This window comes from Nansenia antarctica (genome assembly GCF_963989245.1).
Source record: "Nansenia antarctica genome assembly, chromosome: 4".
Lineage (NCBI taxonomy): Eukaryota > Metazoa > Chordata > Actinopteri > Argentiniformes > Microstomatidae > Nansenia > Nansenia antarctica.
The window spans coordinates 27,110,570-27,136,784 of record NC_137689.1 but is presented as its reverse complement, the minus strand read 5'-3'; the positions used below and the strand labels follow the sequence as shown (position 1 = coordinate 27,136,784).

General features: G+C 42.6%; 1 protein-coding gene across 1 annotated transcript; it reads left to right on the top strand.

The window, feature by feature from the left end:
* Positions 1-641: 641 nt before the first annotated feature.
* Positions 642-26,215, top strand: msna (moesin a). Its single transcript, XM_080530307.1, has 13 exons — positions 642-851; positions 13,364-13,447; positions 15,984-16,079; positions 16,589-16,863; positions 18,877-18,960; positions 19,528-19,674; positions 20,374-20,470; positions 20,567-20,730; positions 21,324-21,454; positions 21,897-22,057; positions 22,709-22,801; positions 24,301-24,540; positions 24,947-26,215. Exons 1-13 carry the CDS (start codon positions 840-842, stop codon positions 25,109-25,111), a joined length of 1,749 nt encoding a protein of 582 aa, XP_080386433.1. The 5' UTR covers positions 642-839; the 3' UTR covers positions 25,112-26,215.

Genomic DNA, 26,215 nt, shown 5'->3' with positions numbered 1-26,215 from the left:
CTGCAATCAAAAGAGCCATTACAAATATGCGATGGGTATCAATATAGATGGGCATATAGAAAACGGGTCAACTTCACCTACACCTTTTCACATCCACCATTCTACAAGATAGGTTTTTTAGGAAAATTAAAGGTCAATACAAAATAAAAATAGAAAAGTCAATAAAAGGGCAAACAAAACAAAAAACGAAATCATGGAAGATTTACTAGGCTATACAACAGAACGACATTTACACATTGTACATAAGCTAAGTTGTCACAGTGTGCTATTATATTTAGGATCACAGGCACAATATGAGAATAAGATCTATATGATTTAAACATGTTATTCTCTCTCTATTCTCTTTCAGTTATCTGAGCGACCAGCCCAGTTAGAATATCATGAATTGGAGTCAAACTACTCCTCAGCTAACTGGTAAAGCGATCAGTGGAACATTACGTCATTCTGTGGGATATCCCCACTTTAATTGTAAATCCAAAGGAATTTCTGCACCGTTGCCCACGTTTGCTAGAGTTTGACAAAAGGCATAACGGGTCACTGTGAATACAGGCGGAGTCTGCTGGAAACTCATTTTAGTATGTCTTCATTGGCCTGGGTGTGGTTTTTCAGTCAGAGACAGCGCCGTTAGCAGGAAATCAAGACCACCACAATTTAGGCGAAACAAAGAAAAACGAGTATTTGAACTTATTCTGGTTGTGGGGAAAGTTTGAAATCAAAGTGCGACTGAACGAGGGACGTTTTCTGATTGCGCGCCTTATCTAATGGACAAAAGTTTTTGTTGACTCCACTGTTGATATTATCCAATTCTACAATTGTGAGAGTGATAGAGAACCGACAAAATGCCGAAGACGGTAAGTAGCAAACTATCCCATGGTGTTCTATCTTATTTTTTTAAACAATGCTCGTCTCACAATAACCTACATCTGTCTATTCAAATGTGGTCCACACATCTCGGTCGGGGGAGGAAAATGATTGAATACTAGATGTAGTAGGCCTAGATTCTATGGAAAAAACGTTTGAAAAATCAATGTGGCTACATTATCATCTACTAGACACATTTAGCACAAACTACTCTGTCTGACGACTCAAACAAGGCCCTATGAAGGTTCAGAAAACGTGTATAGAACCTGGATATGGAATTAAATGAATGAAACGATTAGTGCTAATACTGAGCATTGTTAGATGCCATTTCATCTCGGATTTCAATGAAGTGATATTTGCTGATCATCCATAGCATGCTTTATTGTGGCCCTAGGTTTGTGTCTCCATAAACCGTTATTTTGTGTCATGATGCGTCCCCGACAATCCCCCTTCCTGGAACGTGATTGGCTTCCGAATGAACTCTCCCAAGTTGAATAGGGCCTCCGTTGTGTTCCGCATCTCGGTCCCACTTCATCCAAATGACTCAACTGTCTGTCAAAAGATTTGAAAGTGCGTTATTAAAAGAAACACATCATAGGCAGCCTAAACAAACGATTTTTCCAGGCCTAACCCTGTCAATAAACCTGCAATTATGTAGCCCACCAAAAGGAGATGGCGCATTCTTCACCATGTGTAGGCGTGGTGGTTTCCCCCGGTAGGCCTGCACACTCTGCGCCTGTGAACATGTTATTGAATAATATTAATAATAATAATAATAACATATTGGTTTTATATAGCGCCTTTCAAGGAACCCACGGACGCTTTACAGGTTTACAGAAACACTGTCAGACAGACCAAACAGAAAACACAGAGACAGCGGTGTCGGCTGAATGTTACACACAATTCATTGACTTTAAATAAGGCTGTTGTCCTCTCTCATCCATATCAGACGGCATGGTAGATAGCAGACCATGATCATTTGATCATTTTGATCATTTGTATTATTAAATGAATATCTACTTGGTCGAAAGTGCTCAAGGTGATGATGTTAATATAACAGTAAATAATAGTGACAGCTTGCTTGTACAGAATTCAATCAATCAAAAGGGCTCATGACCCTGTTGAAATAATGTTCTGTAGTGACACCTGGCTAGAGAAGAGTGACTGGATTGAAGAGTGATTAGATTTAGTTGTGTGGATGACTATTACATGTGTTTCATTTACATTGCATTCATCTTTACACTGAAGGTTCATTTCTCATTTTAAAATGGGTTTTTTCAGTAGTCATCATGCATCCCCCCCCACTTCCACCCACCCCATTAAACAGACATAATTAATAACAATAATGATTTAGAGTCTAGGCTTTAGCTGCGATACTTTTGGCATTGTTTCAGCTTCCCAAGGAACTGTATTCTAGTGACTCAAGGTTTCTGAGATCACGTCAGTTCCTTTCTGGCCGTTTCCTGGCTTGCATTCTCTTGACGCTGTTGCTGAAAAGCCTTATTTGGTGTTTCACAGCACAGACTCCCCCTTCTGCTCTGTGCACAGACACAGCACGCTCCCCCACATTGGTGCTCTTGAGATTGTAGACACTTCTACAGCTCACCCAATCACAGGAACAGAACATACCCCCCCACCCCCCTTTTTTTTCCTCATCAACAGATTCCCATGCAATTATTTTTCTTTTTTAATCATTTGTTTTGCCTAATGTTTTAAGGATGCAAAAAAAGCTTGGCTCAAAACAAGAGCTTGGTTCATGACTAACAAGGTACACTTGTTTAGAATCTGCCTGTCACTTTTGTGGTTGTCACAGAACTCAGTCTATTAGGCATTTCAGAGTCTAAAAGCACACTATTTTGACAAATAACATTTCAGCGCTCTCTTAGCAGTACTGTCATAACTTTACATCCACATTTCTTATACAAGTCTACAAAAAGAAACGGTGTGACCATGTTCATCATCTGAAGTTAGAGAAGTGCCATGTTGTCATATTGTTGAGACGGTTGTTCAGATCGTCAGGAAGCCTCCCTCTGGCCCACCTGACAGTCTGCCCTCATCAGTGCTGTCAAGGTGAATGGATCACATGAATATACTTTAATAAACAACTTCATATTGCAACACACACATACCGTGCTACTGTAACACACACACACATACTGTGCTACTGTAACACACATACTGTGCTACTGTAACACACACACACACACATACTGTGCTACTGTAACACACACACACATACTGTGCTACTGTAACACACACACATACTGTGCTACTGTAACACACACACACACACACACACAGGCTGTGCTACTGTAACACACACATACTGTGCTACTGTAACACACACACACACACACTGTGCTACTGTAACACACACACATACTGTGCTACTGTAACACACACACATACTGTGCTACTGTAACACACACACATACTGTGCTACTGTAACACACACACACACACACACACACACACACAGGCTGTGCTACTGTAACACACACATACTGTGGTACTGTAACACACACACACACACACACACACACACACACACATGCTGTGCTACTGTAACACACACACACACACACACACACGCTGTGCTACTGTAACACACACACACACACACACATGCTGTGCTACTGTAACACACACACACACATACTGTGCTACTATAACACACACACATACTGTGCTACTGTAACACACAACACACACACACACACAGACATACTGTGCTACTGTCGAACTGTTATGATATCTCATTATCTGACATACTGGTGGTACCTGGAGTTGGCCCAGGACATGAAAGGTACATTTGTTAGCTGAAAAGAGTGAACAACAAAACCAAGTGAAGTGGAAAGGCCCAGTGGTATGTAAGCAGGGGATTAAAGCGCTGTGTAGCGCGCATAGCCGAGCTGAGATTAACAATTTGCAATAAACTAAGCTACAGGCGGTAGTGTGTGTGTGAAAGGCAAAAAATGATGCGAAACTTTGGGGGCTTTAGCCCGGGCAATGGAGGATATCTGTGCGGCAGCGTCTAAAAAAGAGCTCCCTGGAATCAGAACTGCAAGCAGTGAGTCTTCCTTTGCTGTTTTTGTGTGAATGGGTAGGCAGGGGAACTGTGTTGGATACAAAACTGTATTTCTTACACAAGAACCATCCTAGGTTTGTATACTTATTGACAAGCAAGTCAGTAGAGATTATGTGTCAATAGGAGAGGTTACTTGCAGCAGCTGGAATGATTTGGTACTTGTGAACTTGTTTTGTAAAAGGGGTCAAAGTTATTATGTATGGTATCATGAATCTATCATTTCAGTTGAATCCAGAAGACACACAAACACTTTTAAGCTGAGAAATGATGATGAAATTCCATCCTTATCCTGACATTTTAAAAATGAAACTACTTTTAGATGTGATTTGTGTATCTTTAGGGAATTCAGGAGAGCAGAATGAATTGTCTGAGGCTTATCCAATTATCTGAATTTCTAGAGAGGAATTAATTAATGTCACTAAGAGCTTTTAATTCCCATGGCCAGCCTGGACATTTCTACAGTCAAACCATTCTCTCTGATTTCAATATTCGTTTGATATTCTGAAACTCTTCTTTCTCATCTCCAAACTGAAAACCATTTCATGTGACAGAGAGTAGAGTAGCATAGCATAGCATCCTTAAAAACGTTTGACTTTGATTGAATAATCATGTAAAAGATTCCATTGTCAGATTGAAAAGACAGATGTCTATAGGAGAGGCAGGCGATGGAGGCACTCCAAAACGTTGAAAATGAGAGCAAATGGAAAACGGAAAATGTTAATTTGTTCAAAGTGATTGGTATCCAGTTTATAATCAAGTGTTTTATATTCTAGCATACAGCCTAAACAGTTTACTGTAGTGTTAGTTATTCTTCTGCAGACTTCATCCCCTGAAGAGTCAAAAAAAGGCTTGTTCTTGGCCCTGGTCATGAGAGTGATGTTTTAATGTGCTAAAAATAGTGTGTGAGAGAAATGTTCTGAGCCCTGTTCTAGAGGAGACCCACCCTGACCAGGCACAGAAGAACATTCTTATTTCCCCTTTTCATGTGAGATGAACTATTTTTACCCAGGAAAGTAAACGTCCTAACATAACGTAACGGGGCCTGTGGCACTGAACTACCGAGTCAAATCATGTCTCATCGGTGTATCATTTTAACCAGGCTGTGTGGTTGGCGAACGTGAGGAGAAAATGTATTATGAGCACACGGTTTGTATCGTCTTGTACGCGGTTTTGGACACGGAGAGGGCATGGTTTGGGTCTGGATGGATCTTGTAAGTCAGGTAGTTGCAGAAAGAAGGTATAAGATATTGTTGATTAATTCAGATCATTTCTCTTCAGTGTGGTCGACTTCCTCTAACAGATGTTTAAGGCCATTGTTTCCTGAAGGCTGTAAAGGGATAGATATGATTGTAATGACAGACATTTAATTTTGTGACATAATGGTAAAAAAAACAAAACAACGACTGATAAAAACAGATGGACAATGTTTGGAAAAGTCATACACAGATTGAACTCATTTTGAACCTGTTTTACAAATACACGTTTTTGCGCAAGGAATAGCTTCATCTTTATTTTCATGTTGCTCTGCCAATGCGTTTGTTTCTCCATTTCACTGGATTTTATTGTAGCAAGAAAACATGGACAGGGGGACAATATTGAAACATCTCCCAGTGTAGCGTTCCTAAGAACACCGGGACCTTCATCTGCCATTCTGCAGTGATGAAGCTTGCCTTAGTTCAGGTGGGACACTTCAAGTCGGTGCAGCTGTCCGTCAGCTGACGTACATGCAAAACATCACAAGTTCAGGGACAGGCTTAAAGACAGCCACGTTATGCAACACTCCAAAATGAAGTACCCATATACCCCTATACTTGTCCCACCCCACCCACCGCTCCCATCCTCCACCTACTAGGCTGCTGTGTATTTACCTACCTTCGGGGTTTGATAGTTATGAGCTGAGAGCTCCCTACTTTATGTTATTCTTAATTTTATGTTGGTAAACTTCAGGCTGGGAGCTATACAGAATGGAGACGTCCAATTACAGTACGCCAAACATAATGTATTACCATTTTCATTTAATAAACCTAAGTGTAAAATATATTTTCGAAATTTGATTCCCAATGCTCGTTTCTGACCGTGGGAATGTTGTAGGTGTTAGCAAGATAAATGTTTGCTTGATCTTCTTAAAATAATACATTTTAGTACCCAAAAAAGAATTTCAATGAAGATTGGGGAAAAAAAAGATTTCAATGCACATTTATCTATTTATGAATGTGTAGTTCCTTAGAGGCTTGAATTTGCATGTTCCAAAAAGTGCCAAAAAGTAAGCAAAGTCAGCCATCTTAACCGTAATATTTTGAATAGACACGATGAGACATAATCCAGTAGGGCAGCGTTTCCCAAACTGTGGGGCGCGCCCCCCTAGTGGGGCGCGGGGGTACTGCAGGGGGGGCGCAGAAAAAAAAAAAATTATTAGAAGAAAAGAAAATGTGGGAATACTGCTGCCTTTTGCAACATCGTACCTGTGTGAGATAGGCTTTTCTGCTGTTGCTGCTATCAAAAGCAAATACAGGTCGAAGTTGAACATTGAGAATGAACTGAGAGTGGCAGTCTCAAAACAACAACCCCGCTTTGAGAAGATTTGCAAGGCAAAGCAAGCACACACAAGTCATTGATCGTAATTGTGATAGGAATGTGTAGAGTAAGAATGGTGATGCAGTAGACATTAGTTAATGTTGATATGTTGAATATTTCAGTGGCACAGGATCATTTGCCAAGCACTTATGTTCCTTTTTAACCCATAATAAAATATAAAACTATAGTTGGATATATGTGTCTTGTTATTATTAGAAGAGAAAATGTAATGTTTGTACAACTTTATACAATTAATTATATCAATCTAGGTGGGGACCGGGTTAGGGGGGGCTCGAAAATATTTCCAATTACCCAAGGGGGGCCTGATTGAAAAAGTTTGGGAACCGCTGCAGTAGGGAGTTCTGAATACGGAAACTAGTGTCATGCATGATAGTGTGATATTCAACACATTTTCAGACTGTTTACTAAAACTCTGGTTGAATAAGCGCACTTTAATCACTTTTTGAGACTTATTTGTAGATTCATTTTGAGGTATTTTGCTGTTTGTTGCTAATTCAAGCTCTGTCTATCTGGGTCCTGGTACAATGGCCCTATGGTACATGAGGTTTAGGAGTAGAACAAGACCAGGATACTCTAGGATCTTCTCCAGCAGGCCTCCCCATCCAGCCTCTAGCTCTCTGCTCTATAGCCTCTAGCTCTCTGCTCTACAGCCCCTAGCTCTCTGCTCTACAGCCTCTAGCTCTCTGCTCTCTACAGCCCCTAGCTCTCTGCTCTCTACAGCCTCTAGCTCTCTGCTCTACAGCCTCTAGCTCTCTGCTCTACAGCCTCTAGCTCTCTGCTCTACAGCCTCTAGCTCTCTGCTCTCTACAGCCCCTAGCTCTCTGCTCTACAGCCCCTAGCTCTCTGCTCTCTACAGCCCCTAGCTCTCTGCTCTACAGCCCCTAGCTCTCTGCTCTCTACAGCCTCTAGCTCTCTGCTCTCTACAGCCTCTAGCTCTCTGCTCTACAGCCTCTAGCTCTCTGCTCTCTACAGCCCCTAGCTCTCTGCTCTACAGCCTCTAGCTCTCTGCTCTCTACATCCTCTAGCTCTCTGCTCTCTACAGCCCCTAGCTCTCTGCTCTACAGCCTCTAGCTCTCTGCTCTCTACATCCTCTATCTCTCTGCTCTCTACAGCCCCTAGCTCTCTGCTCTACAGCCCCTAGCTCTCTGCTCTCTACAGCCCCTAGCTCTCTGCTCTACAGCCCCTAGCTCTCTGCTCTCTACAGCCCCTAGTAGGGCTGGGTTCAAAAAATCGATTTCCCGATTCTGAATCGATCTTCATTAAAATGAGCGATTATCGATTCATAAATCCCGAGATCGATTTTGTTTTTGTTTTTTTGCTTGCAGCTTCAACCCGCAACGAGATCTCGTGGCCAGATCTCGCGCTACAAGAATTTATCATATCTCACGCAACGTGAGGTCTCAACACTAAAATCTAAAAACATGGCGATGGCAGGGACACTCAAGTCACCACCAGGCTTAAAGTCAGATGTCTGGGTGCATTTTGGATTTTAAAAATGTGACGATAGAGATGAGCTGGACAAAAGCAAAGTCATATGTAAATAAAAAGTACATTCATGTAACTGCTTTGGAGTCAATTCATTGATATGTTTAACAATGCTACATGTTATAGGGTTCCTTGAACCATTTATAGCATTAGTTCAGAGAATCTCTTTCATATTCAAGCAAAAAATGTATATTGTAACTAGATCGAATCGGAATCGAATCGAATCGAATCGAATCGTGAATCGAATCGAATCGGGCTGTGAATCGAGCTGTGAATCGGAATCGAATCGTTTTGGGAAATCAGTGGCGATACCCAGCCCTAGCTCTCTGCTCTACAGCCTCTAGCTCTCTGCTCTACATCCTCTAGCTCTCTGCTCTCTACAGCCCCTAGCTCTCTGCTCTACAGCCCCTAGCTCTCTGCTCTACAGCCCCTAGCTCTCTGCTCTCTACAGCCTCTAGCTCTCTGCTCTCTACAGCCTCTAGCTCTCTGCTCTACATCCTCTAGCTCTCTGCTCTACAGCCCCTAGCTCTCTGCTCTACAGCCTCTAGCTCTCTGCTCTACAGCCCCTAGCTCTCTGCTCTCTACAGCCCCTAGCTCTCTGCTCTACAGCCCCTAGCTCTCTGCTCTACAGCCCCTAGCTCTCTGCTCTCTACATCCTCTAGCTCTCTGCTCTCTACAGCCTCTAGCTCTCTGCTCTACAGCCCCTAGCTCTCTGCTCTCTACAGCCCCTAGCTCTCTGCTCTACAGCCCCTAGCTCTCTGCTCTCTACAGCCCCTAGCTCTCTGCTCTACAGCCCCTAGCTCTCTGCTCTCTACATCCTCTAGCTCTCTGCTCTCTACAGCCCCTAGCTCTCTGCTCTACAGCCTCTAGCTCTCTGCTCTACAGCCTCTAGCTCTCTGCTCTCTACAGCCTCTAGCTCTCTGCTCTACAGCCCCTAGCTCTCTGCTCTCTACAGCCCCTAGCTCTCTGCTCTACAGCCCCTAGCTCTCTGCTCTACAGCCTCTAGCTCTCTGCTCTACATCCTCTAGCTCTCTGCTCTCTACAGCCCTCGCCGGTTGCCGCGGGTGATGACAGGAAGTGGCAGGGTGACAAGTGGGCCTGAGCAGCGAATGGTGGCCTTGCTGACACAAAAGGGAAAGAACGCAGCCCTAATCAGCCACACAGCTGGGAAATAATGCATGCCATTGTGGCCTAGCCCGGGCGTGGGCCTCAGCCCCGCTCAGTAATGTCCCCCCCCCCCCCACACACACACACACATGCGCCGGCTGAGCGGAGAGAGAACATGGAGGGGTATGGGTGAAACGGTTTGGTTAATAAACACACAGTGTGCTATCAAACGTGCCAATGGTGCACCACGGGAGGTGTGTGACCGTTTTTGGCATTCAATTTGTGGGCATATTGCATTTGATTGGAATTCATACTAGGGGTGGAGTGGCCTATGGTGGAGTGGCCTAGACAGTGGTTTCCATGACGACGACTACTACCACATCGATTTTAGGCCAGCTGTTCGACAAATGGAATAGATAGCATGAGGTGATATTGTTTCTTTTTGAATACACATATTTTTTTTGACAGATGTGAGAGCATACGATACAGAACAGCTTTTTTTTTTTTTTTTAGACCACCTTCATTTCCATATTTATATAAATATAGTTTGGTGGTATATTCATATTCCAATATGATTTGATCCCATTCACATACAGTATAACGTGCCACAACACGAAACATTTCACTCAGACAGCTTATATACTGTATATGTGGGTGTTAGGGTGAGGCAACCAAAGAGAGCAGTTCTGCTTTTGCAATCAGTTGCAGAAGGCAGCTCTGAGGAAGCTAGCTCTGAGAAGGCAGCTCTGAGCAGGCAGCTCTGAGGAAGCAGCTCTGAGAAGCTAGCACTGAGGAAGCTAGCTCTGAGAAGCTAGCTCTGAGGAAGCTAGCTCTGAGCACGCTAGCTCTGAGAAGCTAGCTCTGAGGAAGCTAGCTCTGAGAAGCTAGCTCTGAGCACGCTAGCTCTGAGAAGCTAGCTCTGAGGAAGCTAGCTCTGAGAAGCTAGCTCTGAGGAGGCTAGTTCTGAGCAGGCTAGCTCTGAGGAGGCAGCTCTGAGGAGGCGTGAAGCCTGACAGGATGTAGCCTGCTCACAGAGGCCTCCATGTTGGGCGGCCCTGCCTTGTGAGGCCTAGCTACCAGAGGATGTGGTTACTTCCTGTAGTGAAGCTTGGTAGAGAGGGAGAGCTTGGGGGGACAACATGTCCCCTTAGTACACAAGCACACAAAATAAAAACTCCTGTGAACTTGTTTAGAGAGCCATTATCAAATACTTCATTTAATCATTAAGTCTTTTCTTTTCTTATTGTTGAACAGACATGGGCAAAGGACATGTATCACAATTACACTATTATTAGTGTGGCAGTTCAATAGAAATAGATCATTTCTTGATAATGTTCATCTGTTCCAGAGGACCCATTTGGCTTGTGAGTGCTCATTTTAGAACTAGTGGCTGAAAAAAAAATATATATATATATATATATATATATTAAAAAAAAGAACAATAAAACATCCTGTATAATCTATTTAATCGTTTTTGTTACTGTGTAAAAAAAAAACAATGATTTATCTACAGTTTTTTCACCCTCAAACGTTTTTTTGGGGGGGGAAATGGTGTATCACATCACGAAGAAAAACAAAGCCACTACATTTATTTTTGGTTTACTGTGAGGTCAGTTTGCCTCTTTTTCCAATAAGCTAATAATACCTCGTCAGGGCAGGAATCAGTGTACTGTCTCCCTCCGTGGGTTTCCTCTCATTGTTTCTCTCAGTGTCTGAGGCTGATCAATCATTTTTGTCCAGTACCTCCCTGTACGCAATCATCTGTACCTAGCACGGAGAAGGTATGTCTCCCATTCCCCTGACTCTGTAACTGTCTGCCCCACCCTCCTCCCTCGAGTGAGGAAGAGAGTTTATAGTAACACGCAATGACTCAAAGGAAGTCTACCTGAAGTGTATTTCATAGAATGGTTTTTGGACTCGGAGCCACAAACACTTGAAATGAAGACAAAAGGATTGTTTCACTTCTCGGATCAACTTAATGATATCGTATCATACTTTTAGATGATTGTATTACGTTTGTGTTGATTACTTAGTAATAGCTTTAGCTAACAAGGCCTGTTGTGAACATTTGGGGGGGACGGGCTCCCTCACAAACCTTTCAAATCTCCTATTTTCCCCAAACCTGCTCTTTGAGGATCAACACTGCGCAGCTATTTCAAGTGAACCTGACCCAACTGATCAAAAATGTTCCTTTCCTTTTCTGCCTGTTCTGTGTTTACAACCACGGTGACATTTGGAATGAAAACGGTCTCTCGCCGTCCACCCACAAGTTATTTCTTGGGAAAGTATCCACCCTGCTACAAGTCTAGAGAGTGCCATTTAGTCATTACCATCTGCCAAACAAATTGTAATCACACAAATATACCAACAACAATGCTCTGCCCCATGTTGTTGGCAGGTGCCCCACTGCTGCGAGCCTCTCTGTCTGGGGTTATAGGCTTAGGCTACAGAAACAAACATTCAGTGGTACAACATTTACGGTAGTTGATTGTTACAGATAGAAAATGCAATCTAATGGAGCTGATAGGTGCCCTTCAACGCACGTCTCTTAACAGGACTTGGCTGGTTCAATAAAGGGTAAAAAAGGAACATAACTTTTACCCGCTGTATTTGCACTCAAGCTTTCTATTTGGAGCTTTATAGATGTCGTTCGTGTTGTTAACGTTTGCTATTGTGTTTCTGATGTTGTTCAGAGAATAAAACTGGAACACGTATCCCATTTTTGTCGTTTTGTCGTGAAAATAAGAATGATACAGTCATGATACCATAAACCGTGGTTAAACCGTAAACCGCGGTTTAATTTGGGGGCGTTTTAACGAAACGATACCGCCCAACCCTTCGTCTAACAATTATTCCGCAACACACATCACTCATACACCAGCCTCTTCTGAGGGATCATGGTGATGATGCTAAGCTAACTACAGTGACAGTCGACAACAGTATCGACCATTCTTCATCTACGTCAGTCACTTATTGATGGGAGGATGGTCTTGCTTCCAAATTAAAATGTGTATCACCATAAATGAAGATTCAACATCCTAGTTTAATGAAGTGTGGTTCAACATCCTAGTTTAATGAAGTGTGGTTCAACATCCTAGTTTAATGAAGTGTCATTCCACATCTTAGTTTAATGAAGTGTGATTCAACATCCTAGTTTAATGAAGTGTCATTCAACATCCTAGTTTAATGAAGTGTGATTCAACATCCTAGTTTAATGAAGTGTGATTCAACATCCTAGTTTAATGAAGTGTCATTCAACATCCTAGTTTAATGAAGTGTGATAACATCCTAGTTTAATGAAGTGTCATTCAACATCCTAGTTTAATGAAGTGTGATAACATCCTAGTTTAATGAAGTGTGATTCAACATCCTAGTTTAATGAAGTGTGATAACATCCTAGTTTAATGAAGTGTCATTCAACATTCTAGTTTAATGAAGTGTGGTTCAACATTCTAGTTTAATGAAGTCTGTTTCAACATCCTAGTTTAATGAAGTCTGTTTCAACATCCTAGTTTAATGAAGTGTGATTCAACATCCTAGTTTAATGAAGTGTGGTTCAACATCCTAGTTTAATTAAGTCTGTTTCAACATTCTAGTTTAATGAAGTCTGTTTCAACATCCTAGTTTAATGAAGTCTGTTTCAACATCCTAGTTTAATGAAGTCTGTTTCAACATCCTAGTTTAATGAAGTGTGATTCAACATCCTAGTTTAATGAAGTCTGTTTCAACATTCTAGTTTAATGAAGTGTCATTCAACATCCTAGTTTAATGAAGTCTGTTTCAACATCCTAGTTTAATGAAGTGTGATAACATCCTAGTTTAATGAAATGTGATTCAACATCCTAGTTTAAGCCAATTGCAGCAAGGCTACATTAGGTTGCTCCTTTACCTCGCTGTAATTAATGACCCTAATAACAATATTAACATGTTGTTACTACACACTAACTAACTGCTTTGTAATTGGAGTTCACTAGTACTCTTATGTAACATACTGTTGATAGACAGTATTAGAACTAGAGTAATTATGGTATTGTTATTCAGGTTTAAGAGGAACATAGTGTAAAGTGTTACCTACTGTATATTCCTAATCAGATGCATCTAATTTGATAAACAAGAATCATCTAGAAAGGGCAAACTGTAGGGGCAGTGGCACTATTACTTCCACTCAACTAATGGGTTGTTAATTCCCTGAGATGACTCATTTTGAACGGTTTCTATCCTGAACAGATCAGTGTGCGAGTTACCACAATGGATGCAGAGTTGGAGTTTGCCATCCAGCCCAACACAACAGGAAAGCAACTGTTTGACCAGGTATGTACTGATGTTATTATTATTATTATTATTACTTATGTATGTATTATGATATTTGGAGGCAAGGCAAGTTCATTTGTATAGCACTTTTCATACAACAGGGGCAATTCAAAGTGCTTTACATACATTATTAAAATACAGCAAGAGGAGCATAGTAAGGAAATAAAAATGACAATGAAGAAAAGCAAATAAAAGAAGTACATAGATAAACATTGAATAAGACAATAGTTTATGGATAAAAGACATTGATAGAAGTGTTTGTGTTTAATTATAACTGCTGCAAAACATGAAGGTTTTTTAGCTTAGATTTAAATATTTGTAGGGTTTTGGCCTGTTTGATTTCTTCAGGGAGTTTGTTCCAGGAGCGTGCGGCAGCGTGACTGAAAGCTGCTGCAAGTTGGAGCAAGTAAAATGTTCACCTAGTACAAGTGCCACAGGCAGACACAGTGCTAGAGAATATATTGATAATATTGTGAACATGAACATTTTGACATGACTCAACCCTAGCATGCTAATAGTCCTAGTCCCCTAGGTGGCAAACACCACTTACTTCGGAATGTTTTTCCGACACCAATCAGTGAGAACTGGAAGCAGGGGACACCAAACGCCAATTGGGAGCGACTGAAGTGGGTGTCTATTTTTAGGGGGAAGTTTCACTCTCGCTGTGCTCTATGGCATGCGTTCTCCTCAGACAGAATGTTAGTCATAGAATCCACTGGCAGCACAAAGGAACTGAACTTCCAAGAAAATAAAGGCATGCTTTGTTCTTCTCAACTTTTTCATTTGCACTTTCTCTTTCCAAGTGGGTGGAGTAATTTCCCCCCGTGGACCATTTTGCCATCCTAGAACAAATATATCATTAGAAACGTGTTATTCTCAACAAAGATTCTAAAAAGACAAGCCGCTATATTAGGTCGCAAATTTGACCGACACAATCAGGACGAATGATTTACCTGATCACTGATCACCAGACCACCCGTCTCAACTCTCCTTTCTCCCAATCAGATGGCTGGGGAGACTGGGAGAAGATGAGGTGATGAGGTGATGATGGTGTAATGTTCTGGCGTAGTGGTGTGTGTTTAAACATTGCCTCATGAATGAGGAACCCAGCTCCCCAAGTCAGTGTAAACAGCCTCTCCTCAAAGATATCTAGTGCGAGAGCGCTCATGGTTCTGATGTTCAAGTGCATCGTGCAAGATAAAAGACAATAAAGAGCGCACACCCACGTCGGGGTGCTGAGTTACTAAAGGAGGAACTAAACTCTAAAATGGATGAAAAGGAAAGTTCACGCTCGTGTCTCATTGCTGCGGTGACATTTTATTCACCGTCAATGTTTTCGGCTTAGTAGCTTTCCTCGGGGGTGTGAGACTCCCTCAAAGTTGCCTCTCTCACAACACAACACTCACGGCTGTATGGCAAGCCAGCACTGGCCCTGATAACCTCTCTGTTGTTGTAGCAGAGAAGCCAGGCATGATCTAAACTAAAGGCACCCACTGCCCCCTACATCACCCATGTCATCATTCTCGGCATCCATTGTTTACCTTCTGCTACTTCTGAATAACTTTATGAATGATGAATCATTAGGAATTCCTATGTAATTGCTCCTATATAGTATACATCCCTGTCAAGACTGGTCACATGTTCCCTTTGCGTTGTTTGTGGTGGGCAGTCTGGGCAAGTGACTGGATGACCCCCCCCACAGCCATTAGATAAGATTACAACACAGTTTCCACAGTACTCTGCCAGCCAGACAGAGAGATACGTAGGGCAGCAATAGAAATGCTTAAGGACGATGTTGAAGTGTATTATCTTGTTCTTGCTTATACGATCATTCTGTTTTGTTATTAAAGTCATACAAAAAAAATATTGATCAAATATGGAAATGGAATTATGGGAAATGAGAAAGAGATAGAGTATCCTGGTGGACTGTCCTGTCATTACTCCGCCGTTCATTTATGGTCAGTAGCCACACATGACCGTCACCATTGTCTGTATGCACCCCATTAAGAAACCTTTCAGATAATAATAATAATAATAATAATAATAATAACTTATTTGTATAGCACTTTTCCTGCAAACGTTGCAGCTCAAAGTGCTATAATCATAATAAAATGATTTAGTCATTTAAAGGCAATATTAAAAAGATGGGTTTGACTTGAAAATATTTGCTGAGGTTGCATCCCTAATGTAAACTGGCAGTGCATTCCACAATTTGGGTGCATAAAATGAGAATGCAGCCTCGCCAAATCTCTTCTTTTGTACATGTGGTACACAGAGAAAGCCAGCGTCAGAAGACCTGAGAGCTCTATTGGGCTGATATGCTAGCAATTTTTTTTTCAGATATTCTGGTGCTGTGCCAGTGAGAGCTTTCAGATGGAATACTGTGTCCCGGAATGCAAATGTCACACAACAAAACACAGTTTTCCCACAGACAATTGGACACAATTTGACCCTTGTTGAGAGTAAAGTACTGTTTGTTGAGAGTAAAGTACTGTCTGTTGAGAGTAAAGTACTGTTTGTGGTGGGTTACCTGAAGGTTGTGAAGACGATTGGACTGCGGGAGGTGTGGTTCTTTGGACTCCAGTACCAGGACACCAAGGGCTTCTCCACATGGCTAAAGCTCAATAAGAAGGTGAGTGCCTCTCTGTTTGGGATTAAAACATACAGGGCAACGCACACACAGTGAACCTATTAAAAAGCAGTGTTCCAGTGTTCAGGCTTTTCCTCATGATTTGATGCCTCGATATCTGTGGACTGATGAGTGAGGCTTCAAGCCATAGCAACTTTTTGTAACAGATGAACGGCTCCCTACACCAGTCCTGACACATGTATGATCTCCTAACCTCTAAACCAGTCTATATCTGACCTCCTAACCTCTAAACCAGTCTATATTTGACCCCTCCTAACCTCTAAACCAGTCTATGTCTGACCTCCTTACCTCTAAACCAGTCTATGTCTGACCTCCTTACCTCTAAACCAGTCTATGTCTGACCCCTCCTAACCTCTAAACCAGTCTATATCTGACCCCTCCTAACCTCTAAACCAGTCTATGTCTGACCTCCTAACCTCTAAAGTTAACCATGTATGTATGTATGTGTGTATGACCCCCTAACACATATATGACCCCATGACCCCTCTCAGGTGACGGCCCAGGACGTGAGGAAGGAGAGCCCGCTGCTGTTCAAATTCCGGGCCAAGTTCTTCCCGGAGGACGTCTCGGAGGAGCTGATCCAGGAGGCGACCCAGCGGCTGTTCTTCCTGCAGGTGAAGGAGGGCATCCTCAACGACGACATCTACTGCCCCCCGGAGACCGCCGTGCTGCTGGCCTCCTACGCCGTGCAGGCCAAGTACGCCGACTACAACAAGGACGCCCACACGCCCGGTTACCTGTCTGGAGACAAGCTGCTCCCCCAGAGGTCAGCGCTCTCCTAAACAATCTTCACATGTGTTTTTTGAATGCTTGTATCCGTTACTCTCTAGCACCCATACCAGTGTCTGATGTATACCGACTGTCTCCGATAATAGCCGGTGTCATCTAATGATGACATTAGCAAATGTGACACATTCTAATGCTTAGGTCCTCATGTCGGGATCTGATGTAATGATCAGACTTTTCTTTTCGAGAAATGTGAATCCGTTTCCGTGTTGTCAAGTCAAATCAAGTCAAGTCAAGTCAGCTTTATTTGTATAGCACGTTTACATACAGCAGTGGCTGAACCAAAGTGCTTCACAGTTGTAGAACAGATAATGCAGGAAATTAATAAGATGCACAATGCACACAATACAATTCAATACAAGATATGGTTGAAAATCAATGACACATCGCTCGTCAACTATAACACTGCTTGTTTTGTGAGCCTGTTAACAATGTAAAGTAGTGTTATAGCTAACTAGGTAGCAGTGGGGGATTACTCACCCAATCCATTTCGTTGCAGTATTTTGGCTTGACGAGCGAGTTTGGGTTGTGATTGTCAACAACGTTGAAACGTAGTTCCGTGTTTCAAAAAGAAAAGTCCGAACATTTTAATTTTGGTTGCCGACATGCGGACCAAATGATCAGATTGTCTAATCTAATTGTCAAATCAGCTCCTGTCCCTAATACACGCCCCCGGTCAAAAATAAATAGTTTATGGTATGTTTATGGTATGTGTTCTCCATTGATATTAGCTAGATGATTAAAGTGACTCATTTGACACATAAAGCGACAACTCTGGTTTCTGCTGGGATCACTTGTTGAAGATGTACTGGTCATGTTGTATCTGAGGAAGGAAGTCTGTCTGATTCGCCCTTTGGCAGCTCCACAGGACAGCATGAATGACCCAGCACTTTCTATTGGAATGGGTGACTTCCACTTAAACAACAACACACAGAGCTCAGTAGATCTCTGTAGAGTCATGCTCTGTCCTGCCTGTAGATTAGATTAGATTAGATTAGATTAGATTCAACTTTATTGTCATTGCAGCGTACAAGTACCAGACAATGAAATGCAGTTTAGCATCTAACCGTGCAAATTGCAAATAGTGATATAAAGTTTGGCATGTAGGCCTATGGTATTTAGCGGTATATACAGGAGAGGATAGCAGCAAGCTATGTACAGTTAAGGTAGCTATGTACAGTTAAGGTAGCTATGTACAGTTAAAGATAGCTATGTACAGTTAAGGTAGCTATGTACAGTTAAGGTAGCTATGTACAGTTATGGTAGCTATGTACAGTTAAGGTAGATATGTACAATATGGTATGTACAGTTAAGGTAGCTATATACAGTTAAGGTAGCTAGGTACAGTTAAGGTAGCTATGTACAGTTAAGGTAGCTATGTACAGTTACGGTAGCTATGTACAGTTAAGGTAGATATGTACAGTATGGTATGTACAGTTAAGGTAGCTAGGTACAGTTAAGGTAGCTATGTACAGTTAAGGTAGTACAGTTAAGGTAGATATGTACAGTTAAGGTAGCTATGTACAGTTAAGGTAGATATGTACAGTTAAGGTAGCTAGGTACAGTTAAGGTAGCTATGTACAGTTAAGGTAGCTATGTACAGTTAAGGTAGATATGTACAGTTATGGTAGCTATGTACAGTTAGGGTAGTTAGGTACAGTTAAGGTAGATATGTACAGTTAAGGTAGCTATGTACAGTTAAGGTAGCTATGTACAGTTACGGTAGATATGTACAGTTACGGTAGATATGTACAGTTAAGGTAGCTATGTACAGTTAAGGTAGATATGTACAGTTATGGTAGCTATGTACAGTTACGGTAACTAGGTACAGTTAAGGTAGCTAGGTACAGTTAAGGTAGCTAGGTACAGTTAAGGTAGGTACAGTTAAGGTAGATAGGTACAGTTAAGGTAGCTAGGTACAGTATGATGTATACAGCTCCATGGTGGTGTTTCCAGACTGTAGGACTTGATGGGGTGTTCTTCGTGTTTTCAGAGTCCTGGACCAGCACAAGCTCAACAAGGAGCAGTGGGAGGAGAGGATCCAGGTGTGGCACGAGGAGCACAAGAGCATGCTTAGGTACTGGGGCTGCACTGCACAGACACGCACACGTACAAGCACATGGTACACTCTAAGCATTGTTTTTTGAGGCCATGCTTTTCTGGTTATCCCAAGTCATAATAGTGTTTCCCCTACCGTTACTTACCCACCCCCCCCCACCCGCACCCTGAAAAACATTGGCCCCTCCATAGATGTCTGTTTTGAAAGTTGAATATGTCTACTCTGCATAGTAGGAGATCTCCAGGGGGTCGATTGCTGTGGCTACTCTCATAGTGCCGACAGACTTTCACTCTGAGAGCTTCTTTTGATATTGTGTTATGTTTGATAATCATGTCTGCTTAATGACTTGTTACTTCGTTGTGGATGGGAATAGGTGTGTGTGTCTGTGTCTCTGTGTGTGTGTGTGTGTGTGTGTGTATGGGTTATGTATGTGTGTGTGTATGGGTTATTTGTGCGTGTGTGTGTGTGTATGGGTTAGGTGTGCGAGTGTGTGGCGTGTGTGTCTGTGTGTGTCTGTGTGTGTCCCTCTGTGTGCGCGTGTCAAAAAAAGACGAATTTCGATTTTTCCTGTCATCTTCTCCACAGAGAGGACTCCATGATGGAGTATCTGAAGATCGCTCAGGACCTGGAGATGTACGGCGTCAACTACTTCAGCATCAAGAACAAGAAAGGCTCAGAGCTGTGGTTAGGAGTGGACGCCCTGGGGCTCAACATCTACGAACAGAACGACAAGTGAGTGACTCGCTCCAAACGTCAAGGGCATTTGATATATACTGTATATACTTACTTCAACAAGGGTCCCAGAATGATATGAAACCCTGTGACTCTATGTAGATATATACGCTACAAAGTCAGGTCCATTGGTCCTTTCTATACAATGTTTTTTCAGAATCTATAAAGTCTTTTCATTATACATCGGCAGTTCAATTAAAGTCATTTTTTCCCTTACAATCCATTATATTGTGAACAGACATAGATATAGTATGACAGGCAGCAAAGACAAGGCTAATAGACATCCTTACAGAGAGACAGAGACAAAAAGACAGACAGACAGACACCAGGACGGACACGGACCGTAGAATGCTGATTAGACGTCAACGATAGACAAAACATACCGGGCTATCTGCATATACTTCAAATCCAAACAGAGAGACCAACCAACAGGCAGCAGAACAGCTAACATAACATTCAATACAACAACATCATCATACACAGTTGTAGTGGCTTTTTTGGGGGGGTTCTGCATCTTCGGTCAATTATGGAGCTTTTTTCTGGTTCTCTTACTGACAGTAACTCTGTACCGCACCTGGTTGTTTTTCAGTTAACAGTCGACAAGTTCAAAAAGATGACGCGGTTGTTTTATTGAAATCCCATGATGCATCTGTAAGACAGCTGACCAGATTTCCTTGTCGTTGTTTTTCCCCTCAACAGAATGACGCCCAAAATCGGATTCCCATGGAGTGAAATCAGGAATATTTCGTTTAACGACAAGAAGTTTGTCATCAAACCCATTGACAAGAAAGCACCGGTAACGTCACCCGATTTGTTATGGAGTGAAACAATGATGGTCGCCATACTTATTATCGGAGACACTTGTCTAAACAATCTCCTTCTTTCTCCTTAGGACTTTGTATTCTATGCTCCGAGACTGCGCATCAACAAGCGCATCCTGGCACTTTGCATGGGGAACCATGAGCTGTATATGCGCCGTCGCAAACCCGACACCATCGAGGTGCAGCAGATGAAAGCCCAGGCCCGAGAGGAGAAGAACCACAAGAAGATGGAGAGGTGAGCGGCACAATGACCTGCTAGCTAACTACCGAGAGCACTGCTAGCACTTTGAGATTTGTTATGTAAACTGCTTTTACAAATAAAATGTATTATTATTATTTATTATTACTGTTGACAGGATCTGAAATAGACATCACACAGAGACCTGGGGTTACTCCTGCCTCTGTGTTTGAATGACCTACAGGATATATGCCACACCCACACACACACACGCACACACACACACACACACACACACACACACACACAAACATAACCCATACACATATGCACATAAACATGAATTAGGGTTAGGGTTAGGTAATCTATCCCATGAAAATACAGATTTCTCCAGAATGCTGCAGGTGCGAACAGGTGACCAGATTGTCCAATGATCCAGTTGTTATTAGGTGATGCCTCTCTCTCCAAACCCCTCCTCCCCTCTAACCCTCAGTGAGCACCGAAACATTGACAGATCACTTTGGGCAAATTGTTCCATTGGCCTATTGTTCCGTGGACGAAGGGTTCACAATGTGAGGAAGTCGTCCTATGTTCCGTCCCTTCTTCTGTCTCCCTGTTTACGTTACGGCCTCTCTCTCCGTTCCTCCCAGGGCGCTGCTGGAGAACGAGAAGAAGAAGAGAGAGATTGCGGAAAAAGAGAAGGAAAAGATTGAGAAGGAAAAGGAGGAGTTGATGGAGAGACTGAAACAGATCGAGGAACAGACGAAAAAAGCTCAACAAGGTAGGGAACCCCCCTCCCCCCAATGAACCCCCTCCCCCCAATACATGAACCCCCCCCCTCCCTTCCCCCAATACATGAGAGAACGTCTTTTCCATCTCATGGTTTTAAGATCCACTATTGTACATTGTACAAGTGTATTCGTTGTATATCATTATAGACCGGTGTCAAAACATTGATGTTTGTGTGTGTGTGTGTGTGTGTGTGTTTGTGTTTGCGTGTGCGTGTACGTGTGCGTGTGAGTGTGCGTGTGCGTCTGTGCTGTGCGTGCATGTGTGTGTGTCCTCTGTGGCTCAGTTGGTAGAGCATGGCGTTAACAACGCTTAGATTGTGGGTTCGATTCCCGTCGGGACCCTATATACTGAAAATGGATGCGTTCACTGCAATGTAAGTCGCTTTGGAGAAAAGCATCAGCTAAATAGCATATGTTCTTATAATGATGCAGAGTTGGAGGAGCAGACGAGGAGGGCTATAGAGCTGGAGCAGGAGAGGAAGAGGGCTCAGGAGGAGGCCGAGCGTCTGGAGAAGGAGCGCAAGATGGCCGAGGAGGCCAAGACCGCCCTGCTGCAGCAGTCTGAGAACCAGATGAAAAACCAGGAACATCTGGTGAGTGACTCACAGACCCACGTCTTATGTACCGTGGCGTGATTCATCACGGCAGTCGATCAACTTCTTCTGGAAATTGAGAAATCGTGAGCTTAGAATTATAAGGTTCTATCTCCGTTTAGGGTAGTTCAGAGATATTGAGCGTCAAAGTTTTTACATTCCATTATGTTTTGTGAGATGGAACCTTTGTATTTTATTGATTACTAACTAAAACATTTCAACATTTAAAAATTAACACCACACAGGCATTTATAATTTATAAATTATAAACACCTAATGGATCAGATTATGTAAAAAACTCAATTTTGACCAAAAATTGAGATAGAACCTTATAATTCTAACGTCACGAAATGAAACGAGACTCAACTACCGTGATAAATCGCCGTTCACCACAGTATTGTACGATATGTGTTATTTTATACCTGCTTTCTGTCTGTACACTGCGAAAAGTCAAGTGAGATGAAATGTCTTAAATCAAGGCCGTTTTTTGGTCTGACTGAACTAGTTTTGAGATGTCTTTTACTTGTTGTTAAGAAAATCTTGGTGAAATGTGACATTTTCCTATTCTGGTTGGCGGATGGTTTTCTTTAGTGGTAGTCGATGTACAATCATGGAAAGAAAGTGTCCAAAGTAAACCTCTCTCACCCATAGGCCACCGAGCTGGCGGAGCTGACCTCAAAGATCTCCTTACTGGAGGATGCCAAGCAGAAGAAGGAAGATGAGGCCATACAGTGGCAAGAAAAGGTGGGGTCACACACACACACACACACACACATGCACACACACATGCACACGCACACACACACTCTCTCCACTACAATCAACCGTTACTAAAAATCCAGTAGAACATCAGAAGTATCAAGTCATGCTACGATGATCCAACCACAGATCAGACCTTAAGAGAATATGCTGTTTGTGGAGTAATACAGCAGCTTGACCACCATATGTGTGTGTGGGTGTTTCTTTGCTTTGAGAGGGGCCTACGCTGACCGCAGCAGACCCTCTCTGGTGACAGACATGACTCCCATCCCCCACCGCCCCTCCCCGCCCCACCCCACCCTCTGTGGGCAGTCAGGGTGAGTCATGGTGGAGGGCCTAGCCTAGCCGTAAGGGGTGGCTGCTCTCTGTACGCTAGGGAAATCCTGTCTGCCTGGGAGGACAGCTCTTGCCCCATTGTGACGCCTTCCCTATTTTAGCATTGGAAAGAATGCAAATTTGAAACGGCAGGTCCCGAATGTCCTGTGATTGTGCCTTCTAGAACAAAAGCCCCATTTTACAAGTCAATGTATTTATGAGCCGAGAACGGCATCGATCGGGGCTCTGCACTGTCACACAGGAAATGTACGTTGTACAATATTGCATCGCACAGGATGTAAGAGTGAAAAGAACATGTTCCGTACTGTGAGCTCAACGTTTCCATGAGGTTTGTGTGCTCGCTTAGTCGGCAGTGAAAGACCCAGTATGGGGAAACACTAGCTGGGTTTCCCCCAAAATGACCCATCCCATTTCAAACCACTCTCCTTTCTGAATCAATTCATGAACCCGGAGTGACTTCCTTCCTTAAGGTTAGAACCACTAGAGGGCACCCTCCCCTACATTATCTGTGATTATGGGGAGAGAGCCACGTTGTCAACTTGTCTTCATCTTCTGTGATTAGAGTGTCAATCAGATGTGGGTATCATCAATCCAACAGCACAAGTCATACATTGAATGCAACTCCAAGTGCTGAATATAAAAACAATAGTAAATAAAATACTCAAACACAATAAAACAAGAGGTAGGAGATAAGAAATGGATCAAATACGACACAATAAAACCAGGGAATAAAACAAGAAATAGTGCAAGTTGAGATGAAAACCGCATAAAAGCCAAGCTGAATTCAGTTTTTTCCCCTCAGCCGTCCGTCTAGTTAATGACTCAGGTGCCCACCTGTCCCCCCCCCCCCCCTTTCTGAGTGGGCTTTGCACTGGACTGAACCCCTGACATTGCACTTGCCACTTGCCCACTGTTGCACTATATTGTTCTTATTCCATTGCACTGATTCGTTATTCATTATTCACTGTTCTGTCCTGTTTGCACTTGTCTCTTTTTGTATATTTGTGAAAAAAAAGAACTAGCACACACACACACCAATGCCACAACAAATTCCTTCTATGTGTTTCGACATAATTGGCAATACATGTTATCTGAATGTGAATCTGCCACCCTCAAGTCAAAGCATGTTATCTGTGTGGTTCCTCCAGGCCACCATGGTGCAGGAGGACCTGGAGAAGACCAAAGAGGAGCTGGCGAACAAAGTGATGGAGTCGACCAAGCAGGAGGAGCCGGTGCAGGCGGAGAACGAGCACGACGAGAACGACGAGAGCAGCGCCGAGGCCAGCGCCGAGTTCTCCGCCGACAACGCCACCTACGGCCGGGACCGCGACGAGGAGGAGCGCATGACCGAGGCGGAGAAGAACCAACGTGTGCAGCAGCATCTAATGGTGAGGGGCTCACGGGAGGGGCAAGGTCGCAACTTTTCAGTTCCATTCATTCCGGAAGTGTTTTTTTGAGACACTCAAATTCCAAATTCCAAAGCTTTTAATAATAAAAAAAATCAATAAACATAAAATTCCAGTAGAATGTAAGTGTGTAATGTTGAGTTGTTGACTGTTGGCACATATACAGCATACCCCAGGCCCAGATAGATTAAATGAATTGGGAAAAATCATTGAAAATGAATGCTTTGAATTGAAAAGGAATTCACCCCCCAAAACATTGCTGTGATTTGTCCACAAATCTCTACTCTAGCTCTGCTCTACACACAGCTGTCGGTGGGGGGTTTAGCCTACATAGAGTAAGACACACTTAAGACATGGCAATAAAGATGGGTTGACTTTTTCCCACCAGGCCTTGAGCTCAGAGTTGGCCGTCGCTCGGGATGAGACCAAGAAGACAGCGAACGACATGATCCACGCGGAGAACGTGAGAGCGGGACGGGACAAGTACAAGACCCTCCGGCAGATCCGGTCGGGCAACACCAAGCAGCGCATCGACGAATTTGAGTGTATGTGATGTGTGTCTGTCCACTGATAGAGCCTCCCACAGCGGGAGAGCCCTACTGTACTTGGTCCATGTATCCTAGACTACAGACCTGCCTTACACAAGATACAATGCCTTCTACCAAAACAAGACTAGAGTCAAGAGTCTAGTAAACCCCAAAATCAAATTGCAAAACAAACACAACAACAAAAAAGCTCCTGCGACAGTGCACGTCAATAACAGTGCACAAATGACATTTATGACTATCATCATTCATAATGACATTTTGGTCGATGCATCAGTTATTTAAGGGAGCCAAATTGAACCAATTTAAGAATGGTTTAAAGTGAATAAGACTTGATTCTATTCTATTTCTAAGTGATCGCATTTGGATTATATATAGTGGAGGATGTTTTTATAGGTGATCAGACGGACGTTAATCCCTCACACCTTTTCTCAAACGGAATGATTTTAACGCAGCTCAAAGCAGGACAGCTGCCATTCAGACTATGTTGGTTGGTCACATTTTAGGTGTAATTGCTCGAGAGCAGGTTTGTTTGTTTTGAGATGGGCCGTTTACTGTAAGCGTTTTCAGCCAACAAAGAGAAAACTTCTGTATTTAGATTTGTGTTTTTTATTCTTTTCTGATTTTTAAGTGTTTTAAAGATGGTTGTCTTTTTAAGAGAATTACATTTTGTTTGGAGACCCTTTACAGTATTACCTTTTACATAAGATTTGTATTATTATTCCATCGGAATAAGCAATGGAATACCACATTTTCCCTTTTTTTCAGAGAGACACATAATCTTGAATGACTTGTTATAGACCAATTGTATCTGCTATGGTTATATAGCCATGCACAATAGTTACAGTAACTAGGAGTTTCTTTTTGTATATCAATCTTTTGCAAAATATTTTACATTTTTTGTGGCATTTGAAGCAATATGATTCTAAGGCCTGCTTTGAAGGATTTATTTTGTAATTTGGATTTTTCAATTTAACAAGTTGTGATAATGTGTAAAAGGATGGACATGTTACAGATTGTAAGTGGCCCTCTAGCTTTTTGTCTATTAAATTATACTGTATGAGTGACTGGAAGCCACCAGCCAGAATGGAAACAGGATAGATATTGTAGAT